General features: G+C 46.3%; 1 protein-coding gene across 1 annotated transcript in view; it reads right to left on the reverse strand.

The window, feature by feature from the left end:
* Nucleotides 1-5,769: 5,769 nt before the first annotated feature.
* Nucleotides 5,770-13,089, reverse strand: part of LOC118941433 (neuronal acetylcholine receptor subunit alpha-7-like) — a 77,570-nt gene continuing 70,250 nt past the window's right edge. Inside the window, exons 9-10 of the mRNA XM_090210042.1 lie at nt 12,805-12,914; nt 5,770-6,634 (exon numbers count right to left, since the gene is read on the reverse strand). Of these exons, the coding sequence (XP_090066168.1) occupies nt 5,939-6,634; nt 12,805-12,914 (806 nt within the window). The 3' untranslated portion in view covers nt 5,770-5,938. The remainder of the gene's footprint in view (nt 6,635-12,804; nt 12,915-13,089) is intronic.

Here is a 13,089-nt window from a genome sequence, read left to right on the forward strand (position 1 = left end):
CACATCCTGTTTCTCTACAGGGTATGGTGAGACCAAACAGAGCAGTGGTCAGGATGGTGGATCAGGCGACGTCTCTGACCCCACAAACCTTTGGACCTCCAGCCCCAGTCTATGAGTTATTTTTCTCTCACTCGCTCTTCTCCTCCTCCTCTTCCTCCTCCAATGTCTTGTTTTAATGACCTCTTTTCTCATGTCCAAATCAGCGGGCCCAGTCTGAGTTCTGTCAGCATCATGAACGACAATTGAACAATAGACCGTTGTAATTCAATGATTGATGTCATCTGTTTAACGATAAGAGGATCACAGTAGTGAGAGTTAGTTTACTGTAGTTGACACGGCGACGAGGTGACACACACATTGTGGTATACATCAGCGGGTTTTCTGTCAATAATACCCCCAGTCATCCGGGTTTCATGTCCATTTGCTTAACGATAGATGAGGAAAGACTGTTTCATTTCACACAGTATGAGAGAACACAACACTAAAACAATCTGGACTACGAAAGGTCTGTATCCGCCGTGGGAAAACACAGGGCTTCTTAGGAAAATATATTTTAAAATACCTTTTTTAAGTGTCACTTTATCCCTTAAGCTTGTTTTTTTTGTGTGTGTGTTGAGTTTTACTTGAAAAAAACATCCATGAAGATTTAGATATGGTATTGGTATTGATGACAACGAGCTACAAATCTAACGGGTAAACACACTGCTTCAAAAATATAACGCTCACCTGCTGAAGGAAAGTGGCTCAGGTAGCGAAGAGTATCATATTCTACACAGATAACATAGAGCTGTGCCACTAGAGAGAGAGAGGTTGTAGAGGAGAACCAGAGAGTTAATGGGTCCATCGATTCTCCTATCTGATCTGCAGTGACGGTATGCAGTTCTAGCTAGATACCGTTTAATTAAAGGTTTCTGGGGAGGAGAAGCGGAGCTGTAATGGAATCACAGTGAAATGTAACCTGAACAACTGTTACTTCTTATATGGTGCATTCAATAAGTATTCACACCCCTGGACTTTTTCCACATTTTGCTACGTTACAGCCTTCTTCTGAAATAAATGAAGTAAAACATTTTCCTCATCAATCAACACACAACACCCCATAATAACAAAACAAAAACAGTTTTTTAGATTTTTTTGCAAATGTATTAAAAAAAAGAAATCCTTATTTACATAAGTATTCAGACCCTTCTCAATTAGACTTGAAATTGAGCTCAGGTGCTTCCTGTTTCCAATGACCATCATTGAAATGTTTGAGATGTTTCTACAAATTGATTGGAGTCCACCTGTGGTAAATTCAATTGATTGGACATGATTTGGAACGGCACACACCTGTCTATATAAGGTCCCACAGTTCACAGTGCATGTCAGAGCAAAAACCAAGCCATGAGGTCGAAGGAATTGTCCGTAAAGCTCCGAGACAGGATTGTGTCGAGGCACAGATCTGGGAAAGGGTACCAAAACATTTTTGCAGCATTGAAGTTCCCCAAGAACACAGTGGCCTCGATCATTCTTAAATTGAAGACGTTTGGAACCACCAAGGCTCTTCCTAGAGCTGGCCACCTGGCCAAACTGAGCAATTGGGGGAGAAGGGCCTTGGTCAGGTAGGTGACCAAGAACCCGATTGTCACTCTGAGAGAGCTTTGAGATTTCCTCTGTGAAGATGGGAGAACCTTCCAGTAGGACAACCATCTCTGCAGCACTCCACCAATCAGGCCTTTATGGTAGAGTGGCCAGACAGAAGCCACTCCTCAGTAAAATGCATATGACAACCTGCTTGGAGTTTGCCAAAAGGCACCTAAAGACTCTCAGACCATGAGAAACAAGATTATCTGGTCTGATGAAACAAAAATGTAACTCCTTGGCCTGAATGCCAAGCCTCACGTTTGGAGGAAACCTGGTACAATCCCTATGGTGAAGCATGGTGGTGGCAGCATCATGCTGTGGGGATGTTTTTCAGTGGCAGGGAGACTAGTCAGGATCGAGGGAACGATGAACGGCGCAAAGTACAGAGAGAGATCCTTGATGAAAACCTGCTCCAGAGCGCTCAGGACCTCAGACTTGGGAGAAGGTTCACCTTTCAACAGGACAACGACCCTGCGGATAAAGCCAAGACGACACAGGAGTGGCCTAGCCAGAGCCAGACTAGAACCCGATCAAACATCTCTGGAGAGATCTGAAAATAGCTGTGCAGTGACGCTCCCCATCCAATCTGGCAGAGGATCTGCAGAGAAGAATGGGAGAAACTCCCCAAATACAGGTGTGCCAAGCTTCAACAAAGTACTGAGTAAAGGGTCTGAACACTTATGTAAATGTGATATCCATTTTATTTTATTAAAAAAAACTGTTTTTGCTTTGTCATTATGGGGTATTGTGTGTAGATTGATGAGGGAAAAAACATTGGGACAGGAGGGATGGGGACAGAGGGACAGGAGGGGTGGGAGACAGAGGGACAGGAGGGATGGGGGACAGAGGGACAGGAGGGGTGGGGGACAGAGGGACAGGAGGGGTGGGGGACAGAGGGACAGGAGGGGTGGGGGACAGAGGGACAGGAGGGGTGGGGGACAGAGGGACAGGAGGGGTGGGGGACAGAGGGAGAGGAGGGATGGGGGACAGAGGGACAGGAGGGGTGGGGGACAGATGGACAGGAGGGATGGGGACAGAGGGAGAGGAGGGGTGGGGGACAGGAGGGGTGGGGGACAGAGGGACAGGAGGGGTGGGGGACAGAGGGACAGAAGGGGTGGGGGACAGAGGGACAGGAGGGGTGGGGGACAGAGGGACAGGAGGGGTGGGGGACAGAGGGACAGGAGGGGTGGGGGACAGAGGGACAGGAGGGATGGGGGACAGAGGGAGAGGAGGGGTGGGGGACAGAGGGACAGGATGGGTGGGGGACAGAGGGACAGGAGGGGTGGGGGACAGAGGGACAGGAGGGGTGGGGGACAGAGGGACAGGAGGGGTGGGGGACAGAGGGACAGGAGGGGTGGGGGACAGAGGGACAGGAGGGGTTGGGGACAGAGGGACAGGAAGGGTGAGGGACAGAGGGACAGGAGGGGTGGGGACAGAGGGACAGGAGGGGTGGGGGACAGAGGGACAGGAGGGATGGGGAGAGAGGGAGAGGAGGGATGGGGGACAGAGGGACAGGAGGGGTGGGGGACAGAGGGACAGGAAGGGTGGGGGACAGAGGGAGAGGAGGGATGGGGGACAGAGGGACAGGAGGTATGGGGAGAGAGGGACAGGAGGGGTGGGGGACAGAGGGAGAGGAGGGGTGGGGGACAGAGGGACAGGAGGGATGGGGAGAGAGGGAGAAAAGTGTCAAGAGTGAAAGGAGAAAGTAGAGAAAGATCTGGCTGATGGTCTGGGGAACAGAGGGAGAAAGGAGGGGTGGGGACAGATTCATGGACAGATGAACAGTGAAAGAGGGGCAGAAGTGAAACCGGGTGAGGTGGTAAAGAGTGAAAATATGTGGAAAGAAAGGAAAACAATAAAAAGGGAGAGAAAGAAGAGGGGAAGAGGAACGTCGATGAGGTCATCTATACGATGAGGTCATCTATATGATGAGGTTATCTATACAAGAGGCTAGGGAAAGGGATAAAAGTGTGTCAGTGAATTCACACACTGTTCAAGAACTAAAGCCTCACCGACTATATACTGAGGTACTGTTACTGAACGAGTGGTAAGCATCGACTAGAGCTACGGAAGCCATGTTGACAGTACTGTTACTGAACGAGTGGTAAGCATCGACTAGAGCTACGGAAGCCATGTTGACAGTACTGTTACTGAACGAGTGGTAAGCATCGACTAGAGCTACGGAAGCCATGTTGACAGTACTGTTACTGAACGATTGGTAAGCATCGACTAGAGCTACAGAAGCCATGTTGACAGTACTGTTACTGAACGAGTGGTAAGCATCGACTAGAGCTACAGAAGCCATGTTGACAGTACTGTTACTGAACGAGTGGTAAGCATCGACTAGAGCTACAGAAGCCATGTTGACAGTACTGTTACTGAATGAGTGGTAAGCATCGACTAGAGCTACAGAAGCCATGTTGACAGTACTGTTACTGAACGAGTGGTAAGCATCGGCTAGAGCTACAGAAGCCATGTTGACAGTACTGTTACTGAACGATTGGTAAGCATCGACTAGAGCTACAGAAGCCATGTTGACAGTACTGTTACTGAACGAGTGGTAAGCATCGACTAGAGCTACAGAAGCCATGTTGACAGTACTGTTACTGAACGAGTGGTAAGCATCGACTAGAGTTACGGAAGCCATGTTGACAGTACTGTTATTGAACGAGTGGTAAGCATCGGCTAGAGCTACGGAAGCCATGTTGACAGTACTGTTACTGAACGATTGGTAAGCATCGACTAGAGCTACAGAAGCCATGTTGACAGTACTGTTACTGAACGAGTGGTAAGCATCGACTAGAGCTACAGAAGCCATGTTGACAGTACTGTTACTGAACGAGTGGTAAGCATCGACTAGAGCTACAGAAGCCATGTTGACAGTACTGTTACTGAACGAGTGGTAAGCATCGACTAGAGTTCGGAAGCCATGTTGACAGTACTGTTACTGAACGAGTGGTAAGCATCGGCTAGAGCTACAGAAGCCATGTTGACAGTACTGTTACTGAACGATTGGTAAGCATCGACTAGAGCTACAGAAGCCATGTTGACAGTACTGTTACTGAACGATTGGTAAGCATCGACTAGAGCTACAGAAGCCATGTTGACAGTACTGTTACTGAACGAGTGGTAAGCATCGACTAGAGCTACAGAAGCCATGTTGACAGTACTGTTACTGAACGAGTGGTAAGCATCGACTAGAGCTACAGAAGCCATGTTGACAGTACTGTTACTGAACGAGTGGTAAGCATCGACTAGAGTTCGGAAGCCATGTTGACAGTACTGTTACTGAACGAGTGGTAAGCATCGGCTAGAGCTACAGAAGCCATGTTGACAGTACTGTTACTGAACGATTGGTAAACATCGACTAGAGCTACAGAAGCCATGTTGACAGTACTGTTACTGAACGAGTGGTAAGCATCGACTAGAGCTACAGAAGCCATGTTGACAGTACTGTTACTGAACGAGTGGTAAGCATCGACTAGAGCTACAGAAGCCATGTTGACAGTACTGTTACTGAACGAGTGGTAAGCATCGACTAGAGCTACAGAAGCCATGTTGACAGTACTGTTACTGAACGAGTGGTAAGCATCGACTAGAGTTACGGAAGCCATGTTGACAGTACTGTTACTGAACGAGTGGTAAGCATCGACAAGAGCTACAGAAGCCATGTTGACAGTACTGTTACTGAAGGAGTGGTAAGCATCGACTAGAGCTACAGAAGCCATGTTGACAGTACTGTTACTGAACGATTGGTAAGCATCGACTAGAGCTACGGAAGCCATGTTGACAGTACTGTTACTGAACGAGTGGTAAGCATCGACTAGAGCTACAGAAGCCATGTTGACAGTACTGTTACTGAACGATTGGTAAGCATCGACTAGAGCTACAGAAGCCATGTTGACAGTACTGTTACTGAACGATTGGTAAGCGTTCACTACAGCTACAGTAGCCATTTTGACAGTAAACACACCCACATGGAAGATATACTGTATATCACCATAATTATCCACACCCATTATCAAAATATAGACATTGGTGTTCCAAGTACTGGTGTCATAAATAGTCATAACTCTAGAGATGATTTTATCTCAAAACTGTGGGAGGTGGTTTTCAGTGGCTTCACAGAGTAGAGGCGGTTAGCTACAGTTTATATTGTTTAGTATTATAGCTAAAGCGCTAGTTAGCGTTAGCCAATTAGCTACAGTGTTCATTAGCGTTAGCCCAATTTGCTACAGTGTTCATTAGCGTTAGCCCAATTAGCTACAGTGTTCATTAGCGTTAGCCCAATTAGCCAGCTGAGATAAAAGGCACATTATGTGAGGTAATCCTTGGTCACAGCCTCTAGGAAGTTGGGCGCCGACATGAGGATGGTGAACGTGCCGATGATGGAGAAGATGGTGAACGCCACGAGACAAAGACGATCCACGACTGCCGCCGCAAACTTCCACTCGCTGCAGACCGCCTCTCCCTCGTCCTGCTCCCTGAACCTCTGGGCGATGAAATGAACTTCCTCCAGGATCCGCCCGATCTCCGGGATCTGGTCCACCGTCAACCTCCGGAGGATCCCCGCGTCCCGGTCAGAGAGTAGTGCCTCGTTGGGGGAACACGTTCCGCCTGTCCCCGTGGTCTGACTACCACCCCCAGCCCCTCCACTGCAGACCCCAACCCCTGAAGAGTCACTGCTAGGCGGGCAGCAGGGGTTATCATGAGACCCTCCTAAGGATCCCATCCCTCCCATACCCACAGAGTGGTAGCCGAAGTACAGGTTCATGTTGCCGTTGGTGGTTGAGGTATTGGAGGGCTGTCCCCCAGGGATGGAGCCCATCTGGATGGAGCTGGTGCTGGCGTGGTGAGGGGGAGGGTGGGAGTACTTGTAGCCTCCTGTGGCGGAGCTGGGGGTAGTATTGGTGTTGGCGGTGACGGTGGAGCTGGTGGTCGTCTTGCGTTCCTCACCAGGCTTCTTCATGCGGAGGAACCAGGCACACCAGTTGAGGAGGATGACTCGCATCTAGAGAGGTAGTGGAGGCAGGGGGGAGGAGAGAGAGAGAGAGAGAGAGAGAGAGAGAGAGGTAGTGGAGGCAGGGGGGAGGAGAGAGAGAGAGAGAGGGAGGAGAGAGAAAGAGTGGGAGTAGAGAGAGAGAGAGAGAGTGGGAGGAGAGAGAGAGAGAGAGAGAGAGAGAGAGAGTGGGAGGAGAGAGAGAGAGAGTGGGAGGAGAGAGAGAGAGAGTGGAGGAGAGAGAGTGGGAGGAGAGAGAGAGAGAGAGAATGGGAGGAGAGAGAGAGAGAGTGGGAGGAGAGAGAGACAGAGTGGGAGGAGAGAGAGAGAGAGTGTGGGAGGAGAGATGGAGAAAAAGGGGGAGAGGAGAGAAAGGTGAAGACAGAGAAAGGTGGCAGCTCCCAAAAAGGGACAGTTTGTACTGATATTAAACATTTTGCCTTTTCTTTTTACATTTACGGTAAAAAAGCAATAAACACATACGTCATGGACACATTACATTGTTGACAAAGAACAGCCATAGATAACACTTTAAGGCACAGATGTACACGGATATTCAGAGGTAGACCAGGTCTTCAGATATACACGGATATTCAGAGGTAGACCAGGTCTTCAGATATACACGGATATTCAGAGGTAGACCAGGTCTTCAGATATACACGGATATTCAGAGGTAGACCAGGTCTTCAGATGTACAAGGATATTCAGAGGTAGACCAGGTCTTCAGATATACACGGATATTCAGAGGTAGACCAGGTCTTCAGATATACACGGATATTCAGAGGTAGACCAGGTCTTCAGATATACACGGATATTCAGAGGTAGACCAGGTCTTCAGATGTACAAGGATATTCAGAGGTAGACCAGGTCTTCAGATATACACGGATATTCAGAGGTAGACCAGGTCTTCAGATATACACGGATATTCAGAGGTAGACCAGGTCTTCAGATATACACGGATATTCAGAGGTAGACCAGGTCTTCAGATGTACAAGGATATTCAGAGGTAGACCAGGTCTTCAGATATACACGGATATTCAGAGGTAGACCAGGTCTTCAGATATACAAGGATATTCAGAGGTAGACCAGGTCTTCAGATGTACAAGGATATTCAGAGGTAGACCAGGTCTTCAGATGTACAAGGATATTCAGAGGTAGACCAGGTCTTCAGATATACACGGATATTCAGAGGTAGACCAGGTCTTCAGATATACAAGGATATTTAGAGGTAGACCAGGTCTTCAGATATACAAGGATATTCAGAGGTAGACCAGGTCTTCAGATATACAAGGATATTTAGAGGTAGACCAGGTCTTCAGATATACACGGATATTCAGAGGTAGACCAGGTCTTCAGATATACACGGATATTCAGAGGTAGACCAGGTCTTCAGATATACACGGATATTCAGAGGTAGACCAGGTCTTCAGATATACACGGATATTCAGAGGTAGACCAGGTCTTCAGATATACACGGATATTCAGAGGTAGACCAGGTCTTCAGATATACACGGATATTCAGAGGTAGACCAGGTCTTCAGATATACACGGATATTCAGAGGTAGACCAGGTCTTCAGATATACACGGATATTCAGAGGTAGACCAGGTCTTCAGATGTACACGGATATTCAGAGGTAGACCAGGTCTTCAGATATACAAGGATATTCAGAGGTAGACCAGGTCTTCAGATATACAAGGATATTGAGAGGTAGACCAGGTCTTCAGATATACACGGATATTCAGAGGTAGACCAGGTCTTCAGATGTACACGGATATTCAGAGGTAGACCAGGTCTTCAGATATACAAGGATATTCAGAGGTAGACCAGGTCTTCAGATATACAAGGATATTCAGAGGTAGACCAGGTCTTCAGATATACAAGGATATTCAGAGGTAGACCAGGTCTTCAGATGTACAAGGATATTCAGAGGTAGACCAGGTCTTCAGATATACAAGGATATTCAGAGGTAGACCAGGTCTTCAGATATACACGGATATCCAGAGGTAGACCAGGTCTTCAGATATACAAGGATATTCAGAGGTAGACCAGGTCTTCAGATGTACAAGGATATTCAGAGGTAGACCAGGTCTTCAGATATACAAGGATATTCAGAGGTAGACCAGGTCTTCAGATGTACAAGGATATTCAGAGGTAGACCAGGTCTTCAGATGTACACGGATATTCAGAGGTAGACCAGGTCTTCAGATATACAAGGATATTCAGAGGTAGACCAGGTCTTCAGATATACACGGATATTCAGAGGTAGACCAGGTCTTCAGATATACAAGGATATTCAGAGGTAGACCAGGTCTTCAGATGTACAAGGATATTCAGAGGTAGACCAGGTCTTCAGATATACACGGATATTCAGAGGTAGACCAGGTCTTCAGATATACAAGGATATTCAGAGGTAGACCAGGTCTTCAGATATACACGGATATTCAGAGGTAGACCAGGTCTTCAGATATACACGGATATTCAGAGGTAGACCAGGTCTTCAGATATACACGGATATTCAGAGGTAGACCAGGTCTTCAGATATACACGGATATTCAGAGGTAGACCAGGTCTTCAGATATACACGGATATTCAGAGGTAGACCAGGTCTTCAGATATACACGGATATTCAGAGGTAGACCAGGTCTTCAGATATACAAGGATATACAGAGGTAGACCAGGTCTTCAGATGTACAAGGATATTCAGAGGTAGACCAGGTCTTCAGATATACAAGGATATACAGAGGTAGACCAGGTCTTCAGATGTACACGGATATTCAGAGGTAGACCAGGTCTTCAGATATACAAGGATATACAGAGGTAGACCAGGTCTTCAGATGTACAAGGATATTCAGAGGTAGACCAGGTCTTCAGATATACAAGGATATACAGGGGTAGACCAGGTCTTCAGATGTACAAGGATATTCAGAGGTAGACCAGGTCTTCAGATATACAAGGATATTCAGAGGTAGACCAGGTCTTCAGATATACAAGGATATTCAGAGGTAGACCAGGTCTTCAGATGTACAAGGATATTCAGAGGTAGACCAGGTCTTCAGATGTACAAGGATATTTAGAGGTAGACCAGGTCTTCAGATATACACGGATATTCAGAGGTAGACCAGGTCTTCAGATATACAAGGATATTCAGAGGTAGACCAGGTCTTCAGATGTACAAGGATATTCAGAGGTAGACCAGGTCTTCAGATGTACAAGGATATTCAGAGGAAGACCAGGTCTTCAGATATACAAGGATAGTTAGAGGTAGACCAGGTCTTCAGATATACACGGATATTCAGAGGTAGACCAGGTCTTCAGATATACAAGGATATTCAGAGGTAGACCAGGTCTTCAGATGTACAAGGATATTCAGAGGTAGACCAGGTCTTCAGATGTACAAGGATATTTAGAGGTAGACCAGGTCTTCAGATATACACGGATATTCAGAGGTAGACCAGGTCTTCAGATATACAAGGATATTCAGAGGTAGACCAGGTCTTCAGATGTACAAGGATATTCAGAGGTAGACCAGGTCTTCAGATGTACAAGGATATTCAGAGGTAGACCAGGTCTTCAGATATACAAGGATATTTAGAGGTAGACCAGGTCTTCAGATATACACGGATATTCAGAGGTAGACCAGGTCTTCAGATATACAAGGATATTCAGAGGTAGACCAGGTCTTCAGATATACACGGATATTCAGAGGTAGACCAGGTCTTCAGATATACAAGGATATTCAGAGGTAGACCAGGTCTTCAGATATACACGGATATTCAGAGGTAGACCAGGTCTTCAGATATACACGGATATTCAGAGGTAGACCAGGTCTTCAGATATACACGGATATTCAGAGGTAGACCAGGTCTTCAGATATACAAGGATATTCAGAGGTAGACCAGGTCTTCAGATATACAAGGATATTCAGAGGTAGACCAGGTCTTCAGATATACACGGATATTCAGAGGTAGACCAGGTCTTCAGATATACAAGGATATTCAGAGGTAGACCAGGTCTTCAGATGTACACGGATATTCAGAGGTAGACCAGGTCTTCAGATATACAAGGATATTCAGAGGTAGACCAGGTCTTCAGATGTACAAGGATATTCAGAGGTAGACCAGGTCTTCAGATATACAAGGATATTCAGAGGTAGACCAGGTCTTCAGATGTACACGGATATTCAGAGGTAGACCAGGTCTTCAGATGTACACGGATATTCAGAGGTAGACCAGGTCTTCAGATATACACGGATATTCAGAGGTAGACCAGGTCTTCAGATATACACGGATATTCAGAGGTAGACCAGGTCTTCAGATATACACGGATATTCAGAGGTAGACCAGGTCTTCAGATGTACACGGATATTTAGAGGTAGACCAGGTCTTCAGATGTACACGGATATTCAGAGGTAGACCAGGTCTTCAGATATACACGGATATTCAGAGGTAGACCAGGTCTTCAGATGTACAAGGATATTCAGAGGTAGACCAGGTCTTCAGATGTACACGGATATTCAGAGGTAGACCAGGTCTTCAGATATACACGGATATTCAGAGGTAGACCAGGTCTTCAGATGTACACGGATATTTAGAGGTAGACCAGGTCTTCAGATGTACAAGGATATTCAGAGGTAGACCAGGTCTTCAGATGTACAAGGATATTGAGAGGTAGACCAGGTCTTCAGATATACACGGATATTCAGAGGTAGACCAGGTCTTCAGATGTACAAGGATATTCAGAGGTAGACCAGGTCTTCAGATATACAAGGATATTCAGAGGTAGACCAGGTCTTCAGATGTACAAGGATATTGAGAGGTAGACCAGGTCTTCAGATGTACACGGATATTTAGAGGTAGACCAGGTCTTCAGATATACAAGGATATTGAGAGGTAGACCAGGTCTTCAGATGTACAAGGATATTCAGAGGTAGACCAGGTCTTCAGATGTACAAGGATATTCAGAGGTAGACCAGGTCTTCAGATATACAAGGATATTCAGAGGTAGACCAGGTGTTCAGATATACAAGGATATTCAGAGGTAGACCAGGTCTTCAGATGTACAAGGATATTCAGAGGTAGACCAGGTCTTCAGATGTACAAGGATATTCAGAGGTAGACCAGGTCTTCAGATATACAAGGATATTCAGAGGTAGACCAGGTCTTCAGATATACAAGGATATTCAGAGGTAGACCAGGTCTTCAGATATACAAGGATATTCAGAGGTAGACCAGGTCTTCAGATATACAAGGATATTGAGAGGTAGACCAGGTCTTCAGATATACAAGGATATTCAGAGGTAGACCAGGTGTTCAGATATACAAGGATATTCAGAGGTAGACCAGGTCTTCAGATATACAAGGATATTCAGAGGTAGACCAGGTCTTCAGATGTACTCCGGCAGACTATGAGACAGAGAGGCTCTACGGGGCTGTAGATGGTTGATGTTTAAAACATGTCTGGCCTGTCTGTGAGAGCTCGTCATCCCCTCAGGCACCGTTTGTCTGCCAGGGCAGAAGTGACACTTCAGGAAGTGACATATGTTACGATGACATCGGCCTAGTCAATGAGCCGTCTCTATGACTTTGAGCTTCATCCACTCTGTGCTCCAACGCTCTACGGGATCGTGTGACTATTGGAGGGAAGTGGACTGACACTTTAAGATGTGAGATGAGATGACATCGGCCTAGTCAATGAGCAATGAGCTGTCTAGCGAAGAACTTGGCGTGATCTGGTACTTGTGTTACTCTTTCATTCTTGTGACGTGTCCTGGGGTAACATGTATTTGTGATTTTCTTGTATGACAGGATTTGACTGTGTTGCTGCTCTTACATGAACACTCCTCCCCTTCCTCTGACAACTCCCACTTTGGGGAGGAACTGAAGACACTCTAAGATGAGTCTAAGGTGTTGTGGACACCATCCCCTTGTACACACTGTGGTACTATAGGATCAGAGTTGGTGAAGTCACACGAATGACAAACAAACTGAGCTTCAACTGCTCCACGACATCTACAACTCCTCTACTCTAATCACAACCAGAGGCAAGGACCACTAAGACAACTGCAATGTATTTTTCCGCGGCAGACATGAACCGGAACTAGTCTACGACTGAAGGCGTCAGTTAAAGAGGACATGACACAAAGAGGTTAGCGGGAAATGTAATGTGACCGTGGTTACCTACCCATTTAGGCATCTTTACCCCGTGAGGGTCGTGATGGTGGAACTGTAGAACGAGAACCGTGACGACGAGAGAGAGACCCACGATCATCATGGCGAAGGAAAAATACTGGCCTGCAACAACAGACATTTAGATTATAGATATCAATATTAGAAATCATTGTAGTGGGCTGGAACACATAGAAATAGAAATAATAGAATACTAGAAAGTACTGGGCAGAAACAGAGATATAGATTATAGAATACTGGGCAGGAACATAGAGATATAGAACACTGGAAAGTACTGGGC

This window comes from Oncorhynchus mykiss, chromosome 19 (genome assembly GCF_057628025.1).
Source record: "Oncorhynchus mykiss isolate SJ-2025 chromosome 19, ASM5762802v1, whole genome shotgun sequence".
Lineage (NCBI taxonomy): Eukaryota > Metazoa > Chordata > Actinopteri > Salmoniformes > Salmonidae > Oncorhynchus > Oncorhynchus mykiss.